Source organism: Nanorana parkeri, unplaced genomic scaffold (assembly GCF_000935625.1).
Source record: "Nanorana parkeri isolate BGI_ZX_2015 unplaced genomic scaffold, ASM93562v1 scaffold689, whole genome shotgun sequence".
Taxonomy (NCBI): Eukaryota; Metazoa; Chordata; class Amphibia; order Anura; family Dicroglossidae; genus Nanorana; species Nanorana parkeri.
The window spans coordinates 678942-697217 of NW_017306957.1; the positions used below are offsets into that span (position 1 = coordinate 678942).

General features: G+C 42.3%; 1 protein-coding gene across 1 annotated transcript in view; it reads left to right on the forward strand.

Moving 5' to 3' along the window:
• Positions 1 to 2391: 2391 nt before the first annotated feature.
• The window catches only part of ADAMTSL2 (ADAMTS like 2), a 48442-nt gene continuing 32557 nt past the window's right edge, over positions 2392 to 18276 (forward strand). Inside the window, exons 1-11 of the mRNA XM_018563709.1 lie at positions 2392 to 2496; positions 6166 to 6234; positions 7591 to 7733; positions 8629 to 8704; positions 10105 to 10207; positions 11330 to 11475; positions 11561 to 11684; positions 12842 to 12922; positions 13991 to 14166; positions 15307 to 15637; positions 16508 to 16877. Of these exons, the coding sequence (XP_018419211.1) occupies positions 2392 to 2496; positions 6166 to 6234; positions 7591 to 7733; positions 8629 to 8704; positions 10105 to 10207; positions 11330 to 11475; positions 11561 to 11684; positions 12842 to 12922; positions 13991 to 14166; positions 15307 to 15637; positions 16508 to 16877 (1724 nt within the window). The remainder of the gene's footprint in view (positions 2497 to 6165; positions 6235 to 7590; positions 7734 to 8628; positions 8705 to 10104; positions 10208 to 11329; positions 11476 to 11560; positions 11685 to 12841; positions 12923 to 13990; positions 14167 to 15306; positions 15638 to 16507; positions 16878 to 18276) is intronic.

Consider the following 18276-nt stretch of genomic DNA (forward strand, 5'->3'; position numbering starts at 1 on the left):
ATCCGAGAGATCACCACTTCAACATCTCTGCAACAATGTATTGTTAACAACGTTAAATAGTCGTCCTTTTATAGGTCCCATCGCCGCCGGTTAACTTGTGCGTCTCGCGTTCCTCCAGCCGCGGTTTCCAGCCAGCGTGCTTTAAACTCCGTCTGATTTGCCCTCCTCGCTCTCGTCTCCTGCAAAGTTCATGTCAGACGTCGCGCTAAGCAGTGATTCTTGGCTTGCTCCCAGCTATGTCTGGAAGACTTAATGAAAAGCAAGTGTGGGGGAGACACTAAGACACCTGTCCTTTCTGCGGCCGGCCAAAACCTCTGGGCTCAGCTTCATCAATGAATTAGTATACTCCTCCAACAATCCTTTAGGGAAAAGCGGCTACGGGGGGAAGGACATGGAGGTAAAACAAACCCTGAATCTGCGCAGCTTGTAATGTTTGGACATTTGGAGGGGGCTACAAGAGAGTCTTTGTTAATGCTTAAAGGAAAACTCCACTTTTACTATCAAAAATTACTATTACATCTTCAATGGCTACACAAACCATCTTGTAATTCGATTATAAAACGACCGCTCCATTTCAATGTGCAGACACTGTTACAACTAGGGATGCACTGATATATCGGCCACTGAAACATATCGGCCTAAAATGGCACTTTTGGCATAATGCCAAAAGTGCAATTTTCCTGCCGATACATCGGCGCAGCCGTGCTTTCTTTCTTACCTGATGGGCGCTGCTCTGTGTTCCAGCGGGGAGAAGAGAAACTGTGATAGCCGGCCGAGCGCTGCGGGAGGAGAGCGCTTTCAGAGGCCGGCGTCTCCTCCCACACCGCTCAGCCTCCTATCACAGTCCGGCAGAGCGGTGTGTGGGCGGAGACAGGCGTCATTGATAACTGAGGATACAGAAAAAGAGATTGAGGACTATGTGTCCTCAATCTCTTTTTCTATTTTAAAAGGAAAATATCAGGGGTCTGTTTAGACCCCTAATATTTTCCCGAAGCCCCTAAAAGTAAAGTAAAAAATAAAAATATTTAATAAAAAATTAATAAATAAATAAATATAACATTTTTAAAAAGTTTATAAAAAAATGATAAAAAATAAAATATTGAAAAACATTGAAAAAATGTAAATAAAATTTTTTTGGGTTTCGGCCTGACAATTTTTTTTATTTTGGCTTCGTTTCGGTTTGTAAAATTTCCATTTCGGTGCACCTCAAGTTACAACAATTTACAACTTCCGAAAGGTTCAAATGTCACTTCCTTTGCAATATGGCAACCTGGAGGTGTTCCGTATATTGTCGGTGTACTAAACGAATCCAAGAAATATCACTTACTGCGTGTGTAATTGGCTAGCGGCTCTTCCCAGAACTCAGCACTGATCACGCTTTAGGCATCCTGCGGGTGGGATAAGAAGTGGAGACTCCATGCTGCCTGATGAAGCTGACATCCCCGCACTTGTTTGGAGAGGCAACGAGCGGAAGTGTGCTCGTCCCAGGACGCCACCTCCTCACTAAACAGCATCTGTCTTACAGTGCCGGGAGGGGTGTAACAGTCGGATACATTTCCTACTCAAACACGCTGTAGCCAGGAGGTAAAATCCCAAGCTCTGTAGGGCCGTCAAAGCAACAGATTTCTGCACATCTGCACCCGGCACATATTTCAAAGTTCACAAGAAGCTTCTGGTCACTGTCTATGGCATAGTTGTTTTTAGAGCGTTTCTATCAAGTTTGTTGCTTCGTTTTTTTCTCTCCAAAAGCCCTTTTAGTTTTAATACCTTATCACTTAACCTTCTACATTCATGAAAAGAACTCCAGAACCTGTGACCAGCCTATGGACATTCAAGTATTTACATATTCTTAACAAACTGTGAATTAGTTTAAAACAAGCCTTCCCTGGCCTATGTAGCTACAGGCACTGTGGAACAATTCATCCTCAAACTTTACCGCAGAAGCCCTGTTAAGGCCTCCATGTTGGTTTTCTCAATAATTCAGCTCCTCGTTCTCCCCTCTCAAAGCACATGCTCCGTGTTTACATTAGAAATTACAAGGCTGCCACAGTGTCTGCATGCGCAGGGGTGGACCAACCATTCGGTCCGTCGGGCACTGCCCGAGGGCCCGCGGCCTTCAGGGGGCCCGTCCCCCAGGGCTGAAACTATTGCCACGGGCGCCGCATCAGGTGGGGTCGCTGCCGGCAGGTCCAGCGCAGATCCAGCTGCCGCCGCCACCGCGTAGGCTATCGCTCCTGTCAGCTCTCCTCTCTCGGCCGATCTGCAGCTGCGGAGGAGAAGAAGGAATTAGGCTGCCTTCTTACTGCCCGCTTCCAGTGGCATCACAGGTCAGGCACACATGGGGCACCCTCGGGGTCCTGCTCCTACAAAATTCACGGCCGGTGTCAGATGATGCTCCTCCTCCGGTTTTTCCTTGGTGGTCGGGCAGTGCAGAGCGGCACAGACGACAGGCTTGGGGAGAGAGAATTCTCAGGGGGACTGTTTCAAAAAGAACCGGTAAGTTTGATAACAGATTTCATTTTAAAACATGAATAGAAAATCATGTAGATGGAAATTGATGGTTGTAATTATTCCTGCACTGCTCTGCATATGTCACTTCAGAGTTAGGACCCAGCTAGCCATAAAGAGTGCGTTCCAGAGCGTTCAGGCTCTGGAATGCAACCTGGCCAGCTCACTTTGCTTTGGGGCGGGAGGGGGCGTGGCGGTGCATGGAAGTCAATGGCACCACAGCCACGCCCCCTCCTCATTGCGATCGCCAGCACCTGAACGCGTGGCACATTAGTGCCTGTTGTTTATATGACAAGGCACTTCAATAAATGAACATTTGCTTATCCTAAGAAGGATTTTGGTGTGCTGGTGACATCTCTACACAATCTCTAATCGGGCGGCTGCTCACTCCCAATTAGAGCCTCGGGAGGCCCCAGCGGGCGGCCCTCTAACATGCCTGATTAGAGGGCTGTGCCTGCCTGATCTGTGACACAAGAATGTTTATACAGGTGGGACTTGTGGGAGGGGCTTGTATATGGACGGAGCACAAGGGGGCCCCATAACCATGTATTGCCCGGGGGCCCCATGTGTTGTCAGTCCACCCCTGTGCATGCGGGTGCACGCTGTCCATAGACTTACCTCGTGTCTCTCCTCGTGTCCCGGCCGAAAATCTGAACTGCGTATGCACCCGCCCCAAATCCTTTGCGGCTGCCCGAGATTTTTCAGATTTTCAAACAGGAGCATGCAGAGAAGACACAGGTAAGTTTAAACCTGTTTCAAAAGGTTTTTTGTTTTTTTTAAAGTTTTTGCATATATCTACTGCTTGCTAGCAGTAGATATATGCAAAAACACCTGAGGGTTTAGAAACCCTTTAAGGAAGTTTTCTTTCCATTTACAGACTGAATTTTCTAAGGCTATAAGCTTAGATTTACAAATTAGCTGCCTGTCTACACCTTTGCTCCCTTGCTTATAAAAAGAAAATGGATTTGATTGACAACTTCTGTCTTTTGTGAATCCATGTGGACTGTTGCTCATGATATTGTTTTCTAGCAGACTCTATTGTATGTGGTCCTTTATCAGACCCTCACATATATATTCGACTATGGATGGTAAACTTACAGGCCTGTAGTTTCTGGGTGAAGGCTTTGAACCTTTTTAAATATAGGCACCACAATCGGCTTGTGCCAAGCCACTTGTACCAAGCCCCTTGTACCAAACCACTTGTACCAAGCCACTCATTAAAGAGGACCTTTACCCATATCTTTAAAATTACAACAAATACACCTTTAGAAATGTTTAGTAATGACAATCTACAAACACGTACTTCTAGATAATTACCGGCTTTGTAATTCTTTGCATACCTCATTTCTCCCCCAGTCTTCTGACAGTGACCATGTTTACTAAGGGCAGATTACTAGCTCTCCTTTGACTTCCTGGATTTATGGCACATGTGACTAGGACATGTGACCATGCACATCATCTCAGGGGAAGAAAATGCCTTTCTCTGAGATTTCGTGAGATTACAGATGAGATTTCCCCGCAATGCTCTCCAGACAAGGCAATCCCAGTGTGCATTGCATTGGCTAACTGAAGTCATTTTGCCCTATCAAAGCAGGAAGTGAATGCTCTGCAAGTGTAAGTATTTCCAAATCACAGCATTTTACACCTAACATATCTATGTCATTATTAACCACTTGAAGACCAGGGTGTGAAATCCCCTTCCTGGCCAGGCCATTTTTCAGTATTTAGCGCTGCAATATTTTGACTGACATTTATTCTGTCATACAACGCTGTACCGAAATTAATTTTAGATAATTTTTTGGAGACACATAGAGATTTCTTTTGTGGTATTTAATCACCACTGGGGTTTTTATTTTTTACTATATAACAAATTATAAACAATGTATAAGAAAAGATCAGGTTCAAGTCCTTGAAGACATGGGTTTCAGTTTTCTGGTCCAGGTGCTTTATTTACCTTTATTGTGTCTGTTTCTGGACCATATGAGTTTTGGACTATTGTGGTTAATCTCAAGCTGTGTTATTACCATCCTTATTTTGTACATCAGCTTAATCTCTTTCCTTAGTATACAAGTAGCTAAAGAAGGTATTTAATAGATAAACTTTCTCTTTCTGCATTTATTTATTTTATCCATTTCACTTTCGGTCATGTTTTTGATTTATCAATACATAAGTGATTGATACATTAACATGTTTCCAGGAAACTGCTGCTTTTATAGTCTTCTTATTGGTTCCAATAAATCTCTGGAATTCGGGAATAACAAAGAAACTAAAGGCGTGATATTCCCTAATGAGCACTGGGACTGAGCGCGTGGCCTGGCCTCTTTCACTGCTATATATACTGATCCAGTAGAGTGTTTAGAGGCTGAACAGTGACAGCCAGGACTGCTATAGTGTTACTGATTGTTAATTCTCCTGAACCATAATCCTTAGTTACTTAAAATGTTGTAAATATCTTTTGTGGCTAGAATTCTTCCTGAAAAGAGCAGTGCACTTCTGTGTCTAGGCACTCCTGTTCCCTGAGCTTAATAGCTGTATATCTGCAGTGTGACATCATCCAATGCACTGCTTCTGACCGCTAGTCTCTCAAGATTTGGAGTGAGATTTGGTGATTTTAGTGCTGTACTGCTCATTGTCCTTCTTGCTGGGAGTGAGCTGTACCTGAGGACATGCACTGCATGTATCTCCCTACTGCTGCTTCATTAATTCTATGGATCTCTGATTCTCCCACCTCTCCCTCTGCTTCTTAAATATTGCCCTTACCAGTCATCAGTGGGGCAGCTCTGACAGGACAATGCCCTGCCTCTACTAAGATGGTTACTGCCGCATTGGGAGACAGTGCAGAACAAGACATGGTAAGCGAGCAATGGGGAAAAGATCATCTGCAGGGAGTCTACAGATAATACCAATGACTACCAATGGTCTTTACCCTTCGCTTGCTTTTTTTTTTGGCACATTTTCCACAGTACACTTTAATAAAATTTGCCATGAATAGTATGAAAAAGGAAAATATTGATAGTTTCCTGAAAAATTGTAAACTGATGTAAAGCAGAGTTCTTTTGTCTGTGTTGCAGGTACCTGGGGAAAGGAGGGGGGGCTTCTGATAGGTACAAGAGGTACTTTAAGTAAATAATGTCTAAAGCTGACCATATATGTTACAATCAGACTGACTTATATCTGTACAATCTCCTTTATATATACCAGACGTATGCAATATGAGGACCTATCTAAACTATCCAATTAATTTCTATCCAAGCAGACAAGTCCGTGCACTGCATGTTGTTGGTAGATCTAAAGAATATTGTACAGTGAGATTGTAATGTGTGTGTGGCAAGGTTTACAAAGACTTTTGTGAGAGGCTGTGAGCCAGCTAGAGAAGCAGGGAGATGACGATCCTGAAAAGGTCAGGGCACAAATGATGTGTGTTCTCTCGGTTAATAGGATATAATTTTTTTGCTTTAAATTGAAATAAAATGGCAACATTATATGACAAGAAGATCAAACATAAATGTTGTAATGCTTTATTAACAAAACTGAACTGAAATATTTAAAAATATACAGCCTGTGTGAGAATCCTAAGGAAGAACTTATTTTTGTCTCATTCATCTAGAAATGAGCATTACCCTTGGAAACAGACAACTACTCCTATTTATTATCCAGAAAAGCCTGAACCGGGGGTTGATACCTCTGCTAATTATATTGGGAAATGTCACTTTCTCTATAACACAGGTAAGCACTTGTCTCTGCAATCATTGAGCGCAGCACTGATGTCCTCATTGGCCACATAGTTGGGAGTACGGAAGGTGCAAAGAGCTCTTCAGTGGGTTGTGCCTAAGCTCTAACCCTTATCACCCTCCCCTGAGGGGATTTTAAAGGAGAACTATGAGATGAGTGATTTCCACTCACCTCATAGTTCTAGCCGACCTGTGACAATGAGACTGTCACAGGTCGGCTCAGTAGATCGGGAGGTGAGCGAACACATACCGTGTTCCCTCACCTCTCGATCCTGTCACGGCTCTCTGCCGTGACAGGGGGAGGGCTGGATTCCCCTCTCCCCGCTCCGATCTGCCAGCGCTGACTGGCGGAAAGGACGGGGGAGGGGGCGGGTACAGCTGGCTCTGCCTCTAGATAGGCAGAGCCAGCTGTCACTCACACAGCTGGGCGGATCCCATCATCTACGTCGGGATCCGCTCCGGCTGCGGCGTCTCAGTATACCGCGAGCTGTAGCTCGTGGTATACTGAGCTTAGGGTAACGGGAGGACGCTAGTTTGTGTCCTCCCGTTACCCTAGGAGAACTATGGGGAAAAACACTGACCCCATAGTTCTCCTTTAATTAATACTATGTGTCAAAGAAAAGCAGAAAAAGGTGGCTCAGTTTTCATAATGGGCAGAAAATTCTCCATGACTTCTAATGGCAATAGAGTAAATCCATAGATCGGTACTCCACTACAAATTTTTATTATGTAATGCAAGTAACCCTTTATTTTGTTATTTTAAGAAGAGCTTCCTTTTGTAGGAAGTCACATGGATATGGGGCTGACCTAGTAACACGGTATGGCAGAGCTCATTGTTGGAGTATGTGGGAGTAAACACATTATAATGTATATATACTCTAGCTATAGCTTAGATATAAAATTATAAACCTAGTATGGCCTCTTTATAAAGATTTGTAAAATAATGGCTTTTGTTTTACTGTATATTAAAAAAAAAAGACATTGCGGAGACACTAAAAAAAAATTGGCAAAGCATTAAAAGAACAGGTCTCGGTGGAATTCCAGCAGGCAAAACTATCTACATGTGTCTTATCTTCTGTTTCTGTGGTTTCTTCCCAGCATCTAACAATTTAGCAGGAGGTTGATGGGTATCTGATGGAACTGATCTCAGAGAGTGGTAGGGAGAATAGAGCGTCAGCTCCTCCAGGGAGGGTGCAGATGACTCTGTGTATGTAGTGCTGGCTAATATATATATAAATACAGGCGATAAATCACTGCCATTGAATGACCATAGTGATTCATGCAGAGGAAGGAAAATGTTCAAGTTATTACTTTGTTTTCTTCCCTAAACTTGGATGCGAATAACACTCAGGACATAACTCAGACGTCCAACAGCCTGGAAGAAGGGGCCGATGTGACAACCTTCTGGTGGGGGGAGTGGACCAAGTGGACTGCGTGTACCCGCACCTGCGGCGGAGGTGTGAAGTCTCAGGAGAGGCACTGCCTGAGACAGAGGTGGGGCCGCTGAACGCTCAATGTTATCCATTGTACACTATCCAAGGCAGAAGTCTCCACCAGCAACAATTACATTATGCAAGCCCTGTCTCTTCCCATAATCCTCTAGAAAAGCACCCTTCCCTATCATATCCAGGGTTCTGCATTAGATATCTTAGAGTTTCAGTGATGTTGAGGATGTGTGTAGTGTGTGTGACCTTTTGCACATGACGATTTCACAGGAATAATGTAGAAGTGACTTTTACTTTGATCCCTTCATAGTGACATTGTAGAGTCAGTAGAGAGCAGTGGAAAAGCAGCACTTATGTTGACTTCTGCTTACATTTTCACTCACAGTATTAGAAAGTTGAACACAGGCAGAAGATTTGGATGCTGCAAATAATTCATCCAGAAAGGTCACAGCCAGAGTGATTTCTGCATAACATTGTAACATTGCTACATTTTATCTAGAGGCTCAGCGAAACAGGTCACTTCAATTAGTACATTGCAGCATGTTAGTTCTCTTTTCTTGTCATCCAATTCCCTTCTGTCATATGTAAATCATTGTCATTATTAGGCTGCCTGCAAAAATTAATACAAGGATTCGTTTTACGCAATTAGCTAGCAGTTTTAAAACGTAATTGCATGAATATATAAAAGGACATAGTGCCCATTTACCTTAACGCAATGCCCTTCAGCACATATTTTTGTGAATTGGTGGTGCATTGTGTGTATGGTAGCCCCATTCAATTTAAATAGGCCATTAACGTAACAAATAGGTATTGCACTTATTTTCAAAATGCAGCTGTTGTTGACTCTTGCTGATTGGACCTTGTTAAAGTTAACAGAGACAATGTATGGCTAAGATGGTTTCCTGAAGTATCATATAATAATCACCCCTATTTTACCATTTCAGGAGAAAACTGCTAAGTGGCCTTGGTAGTAAAAACTGTACAGGAACCTCCAAGAGATTCCACCTTTGTAAAGTGCAGGTAAGGGGGCATAACAGGCTCAGCGGATGAGCAGAGGCTTCCTTTAAGCTCAAAGGGAATATTTTAAACCTAAAGAGAACCAGTCATGATGGAGCTTAGTTGGAATGTTCGTAAATTATTTTAACTGTGCAGGATTTCCTAAAAAGCTATATTGTTGTCCCCCTAATTAGTTTGCTTGGTATGTCTGATGATGACCTTTAAAACCCAAAATGAAGGCAGAGAGCCCTCTTGGGGTCTCACAGGTGCTATTCTGTCAATGGCTTGACATCATGCTAAAATATGCCATCTCTGAGGTCCCAAGTGTACATAACAGTATCAAATAGCAGATCCTGCAGTCCTGTAAGAGGAATGTAAGCAACTACTGGCCTCTATTATCTGACAGTGTTATGTAAACCTAGTTGCTGGGAGACAAAGCATGGTATATTGACATCAGGTGGGTTGACAGGGCAGCAACTGAGACCTCAGGGAACCTCTATTGTCTGACTCCTAGCTTCAGAGACATCATCTGACAAAGCAAATAAAGTTAATAAGGTAGCAAGCATACAATTTCATAATAAAAGACCAACTGAAGTTTTGGTTTAAAACAAAAGGTATGCAAAGTCTTAGGGCCCCTTCACCCCATCCAGTGCGTTGATCTCACAGTCCCTTGGCGTGCATTTTTTGCAATCGAACCGCACACTGGAACACAGGGCATTGCGCTACCACATGTTCCAATGTGGGCAATCGCCCTTCAGGTGGGAGGTGTGTCTACAGTGCCATTGAAATTAATGGCACCACCACAGCCCCTCCTGCCCCAGAACGCAGGGAGGGTTTGATTAAGCGGGCAAGTGTGTTCATGCCACGGGACTATGAGATGAAATCACTGGGTGGAGTGAACAGGCCCTCACAGTTCTTGTTTTAAGTTTTAGTCATTTTCTTTAGAAAGCCAAAGCCCATTCCCATTCATGGTGCTACAGAATGGCAAGCTTTTCTACTCTGCAGCTGTGGTTGCTTTCTATAGAAAATATACTTTGCACACCTTTTGTTTTGATTGCACTTGGAATGTGCTTAGCTATTTTAACAGAAAGATCAAGTAGACTTTAAGCTTGCACAAGTATAATTTAATAATTAATACTCAGGATCTTGCATAAGCCTAGTGGTAATAAATGTCCATTAAAGGACTAACTTGAACACTGGACAATGTAGGCAGCAACAAAGCTTCCAAATGCTAGAAAAAGAGATTTTCCAACTTGTACTGGTGGGCGTCTATAAAGAAAAGGGAATAAGTGTGTTCCCTATATCAATCACTATTCTTCCTGGTTTTCTTTTCTGCCTTGAAGAATCTGGTTTATTTTGGTAGTACAGAGAGCAAACGTTCTATTCTTAAATTTGTCTGATGAAGCCTTTCTTTTTTTCCCCAGGAATGTCCATCCAACAGCCGCAGTTTTCGGGAAGAGCAGTGCACGTCCTTCAATTCGCACATGTACAATGGCAAAACCTACCAGTGGAAACCGCTATATCCCGGTGAGTGGCATCATCGATGGTGTTTGCCGCTTGAAAGAGCTAGATTATGTGGAGGTGCACTAAACTGATGATTTATTTTGATTTTTTTCTAAATCTGTATAGATTATCTTATAACTATGCTAATAAATGTCTAAAATTGCAGGAGTCCAGTGGGCTAAGCCTAGACATTCAAACAGCAAAATCTCCCTGCCAAGAAAAGTCTGAGACAAAAGTGGGTCAACTTAATCTAGTAGTGTGGTAATCACCCAGGATTTCCCGTGCTGTCTTTTATAAAGCAGAGAATCAATTTGGTTAACAGTCAGGTCAGACAGTAATGACAGAAAGCATAAGCCTGCACTTTTGTAAAATCAGGAAACCACTAAGGCGCTGTAGTAAACTGGGAAATGAAGCAAAGGACCATTTTATCCATTTACTTCATGGGCAAGGGGGACTTCAGTTTTAACCACAAAAGAATTAAGATTATTCAGTGGACACAGGTGTGGGTACTCAATCTACACTTCATCCTTTCCCCCATCAGAACATTATCAATTTGGCTCCATCTTCCAGGTGTATATCCAGGTCTACATCTGTGTTATGCTCTGAGTGCTGTACATACCGGTAGAACTTTCCCTGTATGAATTCAATACATGGTCAATCTGTCTCCTGTTCTTTGCCTGCATTTACATGTATTATATTGTTTTCGTCATTCCACCATTGGTGCAACTTTGAATCAAGGTGGAGCAGTTCATTTTTCCACAGGATTTCCATTTGTGAACAGAGTTGCACCAGTGGTGCAACTACTTTCTGTCAAGAGGTCGGGGAGTGAAGGAAGGGCTACCATGCACTCATACTATGCATCATTAAGGCTCCAGAGACGAGAATGGAAACTTTTGAAAATGTCTCAGTGGCAGCAACCAGCAGGCCAGGGAGTGGGGCGGAATCTAACCCAAAAATTCTACCTGGAGTTTAAGAGTCCTTGGGACCTTGACCAATTTACATCACAGGGGGATGTTGCTAAGGATTATTTGGCATATCCTCCATGCTGTTTGCGTTACTGAATAAGCCTGAATGTGCAATAATGGAATCTGAAAAACAAAATGGACCAGCAACTTCTATATTTCACCAGGATTTTTTGTTGCCTAGATGATTATGTGCACATCTCCAGCAAACCTTGTGATCTGCAGTGCACCACCAGTGATGGTCAGAGGCAGCTTATGGTTCAAGCCAGGGATGGCACATCCTGCAAATACAGTGACTACCGAGGGGTTTGCGTGTCTGGAAAATGTGAGGTTTGTGGAGACATTACTGTAGACATGAAGAAGTTCTCAGCAACATCTGTCTTTCTGCTGACTGCTTCTCTCTCTTCCTCCTCAGCCAATAGGATGTGACGGGGTCTTGTTTTCCACCCACACCCTGGATAAGTGTGGCGTTTGTCAGGGAGATGGAAGTAGCTGCGTTCACATAACGGGAAACTACAGGAAAGGAACCTCCCATCTTGGTAAATACTTTGAATATTTCATGTAGAATAAGTTGCTTATCTTAAAGAACAGATCTCATTGCTCATAGCAACCAGCCGACCAACAAGAACCACATCCTAATACTTTTAACAGTGTGGGGGAATCTGGTTGCTATGGCAACGAATAACTGTACTTCCTTTGGTTTTTTAAGTAACTTTTTGATTAAAGTTTTAATTAGCTTCAAAATATAAGAGCATAAACATCAACCAGCCTTGGAGCGAAATGTAACAATAAAATTAAATATAGATATTATTAGAATAAGAATAAATGAGAAATGCAAAGGGAGAAAGAGAGAGAGAGATAAAAATGGGAAAAGAGGATATTTGTCTCCATGTGTGCAGTACTTTTGTCCTCTCTGAAACTCCCCCAATTTGCTGAACTTGGCAGTTTAGAAGTATCTAAAGAAGAATTCCAAGCAGACAGATAAATAAATATATAGGAACTGATTTACCTGTCAAAGGATTTCTAATTGTGTTGAGTCAGTCTTGTGATCCAGGCACTCTTTATGGACAGCACAGCAAGGTCCTCCCTGTGGTTTTTTTTTTATCCGCCTAGAATTCAAGCACTAATGGGGAGATTATACTACTTATCCCTTGATACCCAAATTATCCCTAAGTCCTAGATGGGCTTTCTTTACAAATACTGCATTTTGCAAGTAAACACATGTTTTTGCATGCAATATAAATAAATATCAGTAAAACCAAGAAAACACAAAGCAGGTCAAAGGCAGCTTGCTAGTGGTTCACACTTTGAACTGCTGACTTGCATGTGAAGCATGCTTAAAATGCAAGTCAAATGAAGGAAAACAAAGCCTGTTTACATGAGCCCTTAGGTTGTCAGAGATCTTTCAGCGATGTGGCTGAATATAATTAAAAAAAACAGGGAAGGAAAATCATTTGCTCCACACCTTTCTTTAGCCAAATGTGTTCTGTGTTAACCAATAGAGGGGCAGCACTGGGAAAAAAAGATAACAATTCTTATTTAGTTGTAAGCCACATGTATAGACGTCACAAGACTTTTGTCTCATCTTCATCCCCAGCTTCACATCTCCTGCCTTGAAATAATGGCACAGCTTTCTGGTATTGTGGATTTCACACTGGGTTTGGTTCATTCTTTTCTAACATGTTCTTCTTCACAGGCTATGCCCTGGTCACCCACATCCCAGTTGGTGCGAGAGACATTCAGATAGTGGAGAGGAAGAAATCTGCAGATGTCCTGGGTGGGTGATATTATATCTTCATGTTGTTTGTTAAATCACAATATACAGCTAGTTTTAGTCCCCTTTTTTAATCAATAAAGTGGCAAGGGCCGCAGGAACGTTTAAGTCCGCTACAAGCCACATTTAAACACATAATAAGGCACTGAAAAGTGGTAAAATAGGAGCACAAACCTGAAGGTAATTAAACTTAAGGTGCCCATACACCTTACGATTATCATACGATAATCGTATGCGATCGACTTTTCTAACGACAATCGTACGTGTGAATAGAGTGCCCGAACCGACATTACTGTACAATCGTACGACTTTTGACGGTCAAGCATGTTTGAAAACTTTGCTCGATCGTACGATTGTCGTAAGGTTGCTGGCGTTTCCATCCGTCAAAAGTCGTACGATCTACACTGCGCATGCGCAAACGAAAATACGACAAATCAATTACCGCATTTCGTCCAGGTGCTTTTCGTTAATTACGGCTACATTAATCTTGCGATCATCGGGGCAGGATGGGGCTGCCGTACGAAAATCGTACGACTATTCGATCATTGGACGAAACGTTTCGTCCGATAATCGTAAGGTGTATGGGCACCTTTAGATTGTGAGAAAGGAGCCAATATTTGACCTCATAGAGTTCGAGAAAGTGATAGAACCCTTTGCTACTCTTGATCTCCCAGGATCTCTATTGGAAAGTTCCTGGCTCTGCACTCCCATTGTGCCCGTTATGGGGGATTCCCACTATTTTATTTCTTCATTTTTTAAATTTAATTCATTTTACTTTATCAAGAATGTAACAGGAGGAGCTGAAACATACAACGATGGGAGGGGACACTCAAAACTCCCAGGTGGACAGAAACAGAGATGGGACTTACGGCAGGGAAATCAGACTACTGGAGTATCCAAGACATATAGGAAACCAAGGGATGACTTGCCACATCAGGCTCCCCCTATAGCTACAGTATCACTTTTAGTTGGAAGGGTCCATTAAAACATTATTCACAAAAGGTGAATACTATCACAGTGCCACCATAAGTGAATCTATGTGCCAAGTTGATCTCTGTCTGTGTTTTCAAGCTGTTGCAGATGATTCCGGATCTTACTACTTCAACGGAAACCTCAAAGTTGACAGCCCAAAAAACTTTAACATTGCCGGGACTGTATTTAAATACAGAAGGCCCATGGATGTGTATGAGACGGGAATAGAATACATCGTGGCTCAAGGACCAACTAACCGGGGCCTGAACATCATGGTAGGACCCCCCACTTTCTGCCAGCTGCTGGGCAGCACACGCACACACACAACAACTTAAAACGCTTGAATACCTATTTGTCTGTGAAGAGGACCTGTCAATTTTGAAATTGGAATCAAACAGACTGAGCCAAGTCACGGAATTCAAAAACTTAATTATATTTTACTGACTACAAATAGATATTTCCAGAGCAACCTCTTTTTTTGTGGAGAAAAGTTGGCGTGGTCTTGACTGAGAGTAGGGCCAATGATGTACTGCTCAGCCTCTACTCCCCCTCTTGACTCTTCTCTGTCCTTTGCTGATCTATGGTCTGCTATACCTGATTAATATTCCTGGCTTCATCTCCAGGCAGAGGTAACAACTGCCTCTGCCATCTTTTATTATTTAGAATGACTGTCCCGGTGGGTCAACCAGTAGTAAAACCTTTTTAAAAAAAGTATCTCTTTAAAATGTAATAGAGATCAAGAATAGTGGCAATGTATATAGGATCCATTGTTCAAACGAAATCCCAGCTCAAACAGTACAAAAGAGTAACAACCACTTTGTACGTTGTTAAGTCATGACATAGTAAGTAGATGATTTGATGAACTCCTGACACAACTGGAATTCTTGTCCGCTTCAGTTTGTCTTTTCTAAAAATGTAAAAGATACCAGATTGTTCATCTTGATTTACGTTTTTGGGTGAGATGTACATGACAACAAGTGATGCTCTTGACTCAATAAACTCTATGGACACAGACAGAAAGTCTTTTTCCTGTTAATTACTGAGAGGAAATTGGATAAATTTACAGATGGTTCTCTGAACCTGTCACAAAGAAATACTGCACAGAAGTAGGCATAATAATATGTTAGTACTTACGCCTGGATAAAAATGTAGCTCCAGAGGCTGCTGCAATACGCTGTGGGATGTGGTGGTGGGGGGGACATGGCTGACCTCAAACTTGCTGCAAAGTTGTTATTTGCATTCTGCATGTTGCCTGGGTTTGGAGGCTCCTGGAGAATGATGGATCTGAATCATCACAAGCCAAGGGTATGCGTGGGCACATTATTATGACGGCTAGTGCATACTAATGCTGGTTTGTGTGGTATTTCCTAACTGCAGGGACATGACAAGAAACAAACACTTGTCTCATTTTGCAGGTCTGGAACCAAAATGGCAAGAACCCCTCCATCACTTTCCAGTACACTCTTCTACGAAGGCCGCACTCACGGATCACTCAGCCTGTGCATTACCCCTTCCCTGAATCGGAGAGTGAAGAGAGCAAAGAGCTAGAAGAGGATCTGACATCTGGAAACACTAGCTATGTCGCTAACCTCCAAAAAGGGCGATCGAAAGGAGAGGCGCCTGGTTTAGGGAGGCAGACCTCCACAGAGAGGCTCAATTCTGCCGGTGGACAACAGACAAACGAAGTGTATGAAGGAGGGGAGACAATGGACTGTGACAGAAGGACAAAATGCAAAGCCATTAAAGGTAGCTTTAGAGAATTTCTATTCCACATTAAAAGTTGTCGATGACTGCAAGGTGTCCATTTTTGTTGGTTGTTTCAATACTGGCTGTTTGCGCCCCTAAAAAGTGCAATCAAGTTCCTTACTGAATAATTGCTGAGATTACAAGATGAACCAACTAGAGAGTGTACTGTTTTCAACCATTGCAAGCAGGCCGTTGTTAAACCAAAGGAACTGTACAGCATAGTAATACAGTACTGCTTTACTTAGTAGGAAGCAAAGCCTGCATATGTAATAAGCATCTATGGCAGCTCCGACATACACATATATTCAAACACTATAAATAAACCCAACAATAAGATTGTTAATCCTAACTCAGACTAAGCATTTGTTCATGTGATTGCTGTGAAAGAATAAGACTGGAGCTCATACTGGCTGAACCTTGCTCTCAACCATGATCATGTGACCAAATGTCTAAGCTTTACTAAGTCAACACTGACAAGACCAAATGTCTAAGTCAACACTGATGGAAGACACAAGCAGAGGCCTACTTGAATTAGAGTGGAATTCCATTTTTAAATTAAACATTTCCTGCAAAAAGAAATCTGAAGGTTGCCATTGCTGGCTTTCCAGCCTGCAAAGGCAATTTTCCTGGTTGTCAAGCTGACCCTCTGGCTTCAATACTTTGAGTTAATACCAAGAATGCATATCAGGGCTTAAAACCTTACTCTGGCTCTTCAAATGCTTCAAAGTCAGTGACACAGAAAGTAGCCAATGGATCAGCATAACAGCCAGGCAACATGCATTTGCAGAGCAAAGTCAGTAATGGCAACCTGCAGGAAAGGGTTGTTTCAAATATCTTTTTAATAATTCCTTTTCTAATTCATCTTTGCAGATATAAACACAAATCAGACAACTTATATGACGGATGACGGCGATCAAGATGCCACCCCCCGATTTACCTCAAAGGAGTTCCTGCCTGAAAATGCCATTATGAAGAAGTTCTCCGCCAAGAGCTCCGACTCTAGAGAGCCATTTATTAGCTTGAACAGAAGTGTAATTTTATCTCAGGGGGAACCACTAAATTCCGTGGAACCCAACCTGGACAATCTGTATGTTGATTATGACGACAATGATGAGATGGCACCGTTTGACCTAAATGTCACCTTCTTGGAGCTCAGCATTGACCGTGCCATCAACACATCTGCTGAAACCCAGCTAAGCAACATAACCATCACTGCAACCAACAGGACTCAAAAAGGGAGGTAAGTGAGCCTTAGAGTCCACCAAAATTTCCATGATTCCCCATTTAGTGACCTGAAGCTTGGAATCCATTATTAATAATTTACGTTTTTTTTTCTTTATCAAAGCCCACAGATCTGGAGGAATATGAGGATTCTGTCTGGTTATAGTTTGTGTCTTAAAATGTTTAAAAAACAGATTTGCAGTAGCCAGTTTTAAACAACCACTAGCTGTCACCCAACCTGCCACAGGCCAACAGTGTTCCACCATTCCCAGTGGCTGGCTTCATGCCTAGATTTCATCAACTTTAGCCGGCTTTGCTGTTTTTTAAACTGCGCCATTGCTTTCCTTGAGTATAAAACTGCAACACTGAATATCCACACTAATCCATTAAGCAAAACCTGTTTGATATGACAGCTGACATTTTTGTATATATAGAAGGTACATTTTTTAGAAAGTATTTTGTAAACACTGATTTTAAGTTGGAACTCTGGCAGACCCAGGATTTTTTCAGGGCAATATATGTGCCTTACCTGGCCTATAGAGAGAGACACAGTGCAGAGAAGGTATGTCAGAGCTTCAACTTGGCACTGAGAACTTAGATAGTAATAAAAAGATTCTCACAAAATATTTTTTACAAACACTTTGCAGTGTCTCCATTTAGCTTTTTATGTTGCCAAAATATGTTTAAACGCTAAATTTACTATTCTGGCAATGTTCATATTCAGGGTATAACATGAAACATGGTCACATCGCAAACCAACATCCTGCCTCCCCCCCACGCCCTCCCGCTTTCCCTCTACCATATGCGATTTGCCGGGTTCTTCACCCTGCAGGCTGCTGTATACTTTTGAATTTGGCATGGCTGTGCATGCTTTCCCCCACACAGTCACATCAACCATTCACAGATCTATGACTACCATCTTCCCACCATGGCAAAGGGACTTGTAGCTCTTAATGAAATACAAGTGCGGTGATGTCACTGCACTTGTTGTCCATTCATACTACCTCCCATCCATGTTACTGAATGGACGGGAGGAAGAGTCTGCAGGAGCCAGAGCATTGTATCCATGATCCACTGATCACAGTTGCAATGCTTTCCTGGCTCCAATGAAAATAAAAATGATAATAATAATGCAAATTTTTTCTTTTATGAAAATGTGTGCAATTATTATTTTTTTCTAAAAGGTGGACTTTGCCTTTAAAGAGAAATTGCCATAGTTAAGATTCCCGTCCACTGCTGAAGGCCTGCATTGCAAAACTTTCAAAAGCAGGGCTCTTGTATGAGAGGTGCAGTTGCATTGGATATCAGCTGTCTTGACAGGTTCTTTTTACCTTTATGACATTTCTGCTTTCCTTTTGTATAGAGCCTGTTTTTTTTTAAACCATGCCTATATACGTTGCTAAATTGAATGACTTTGT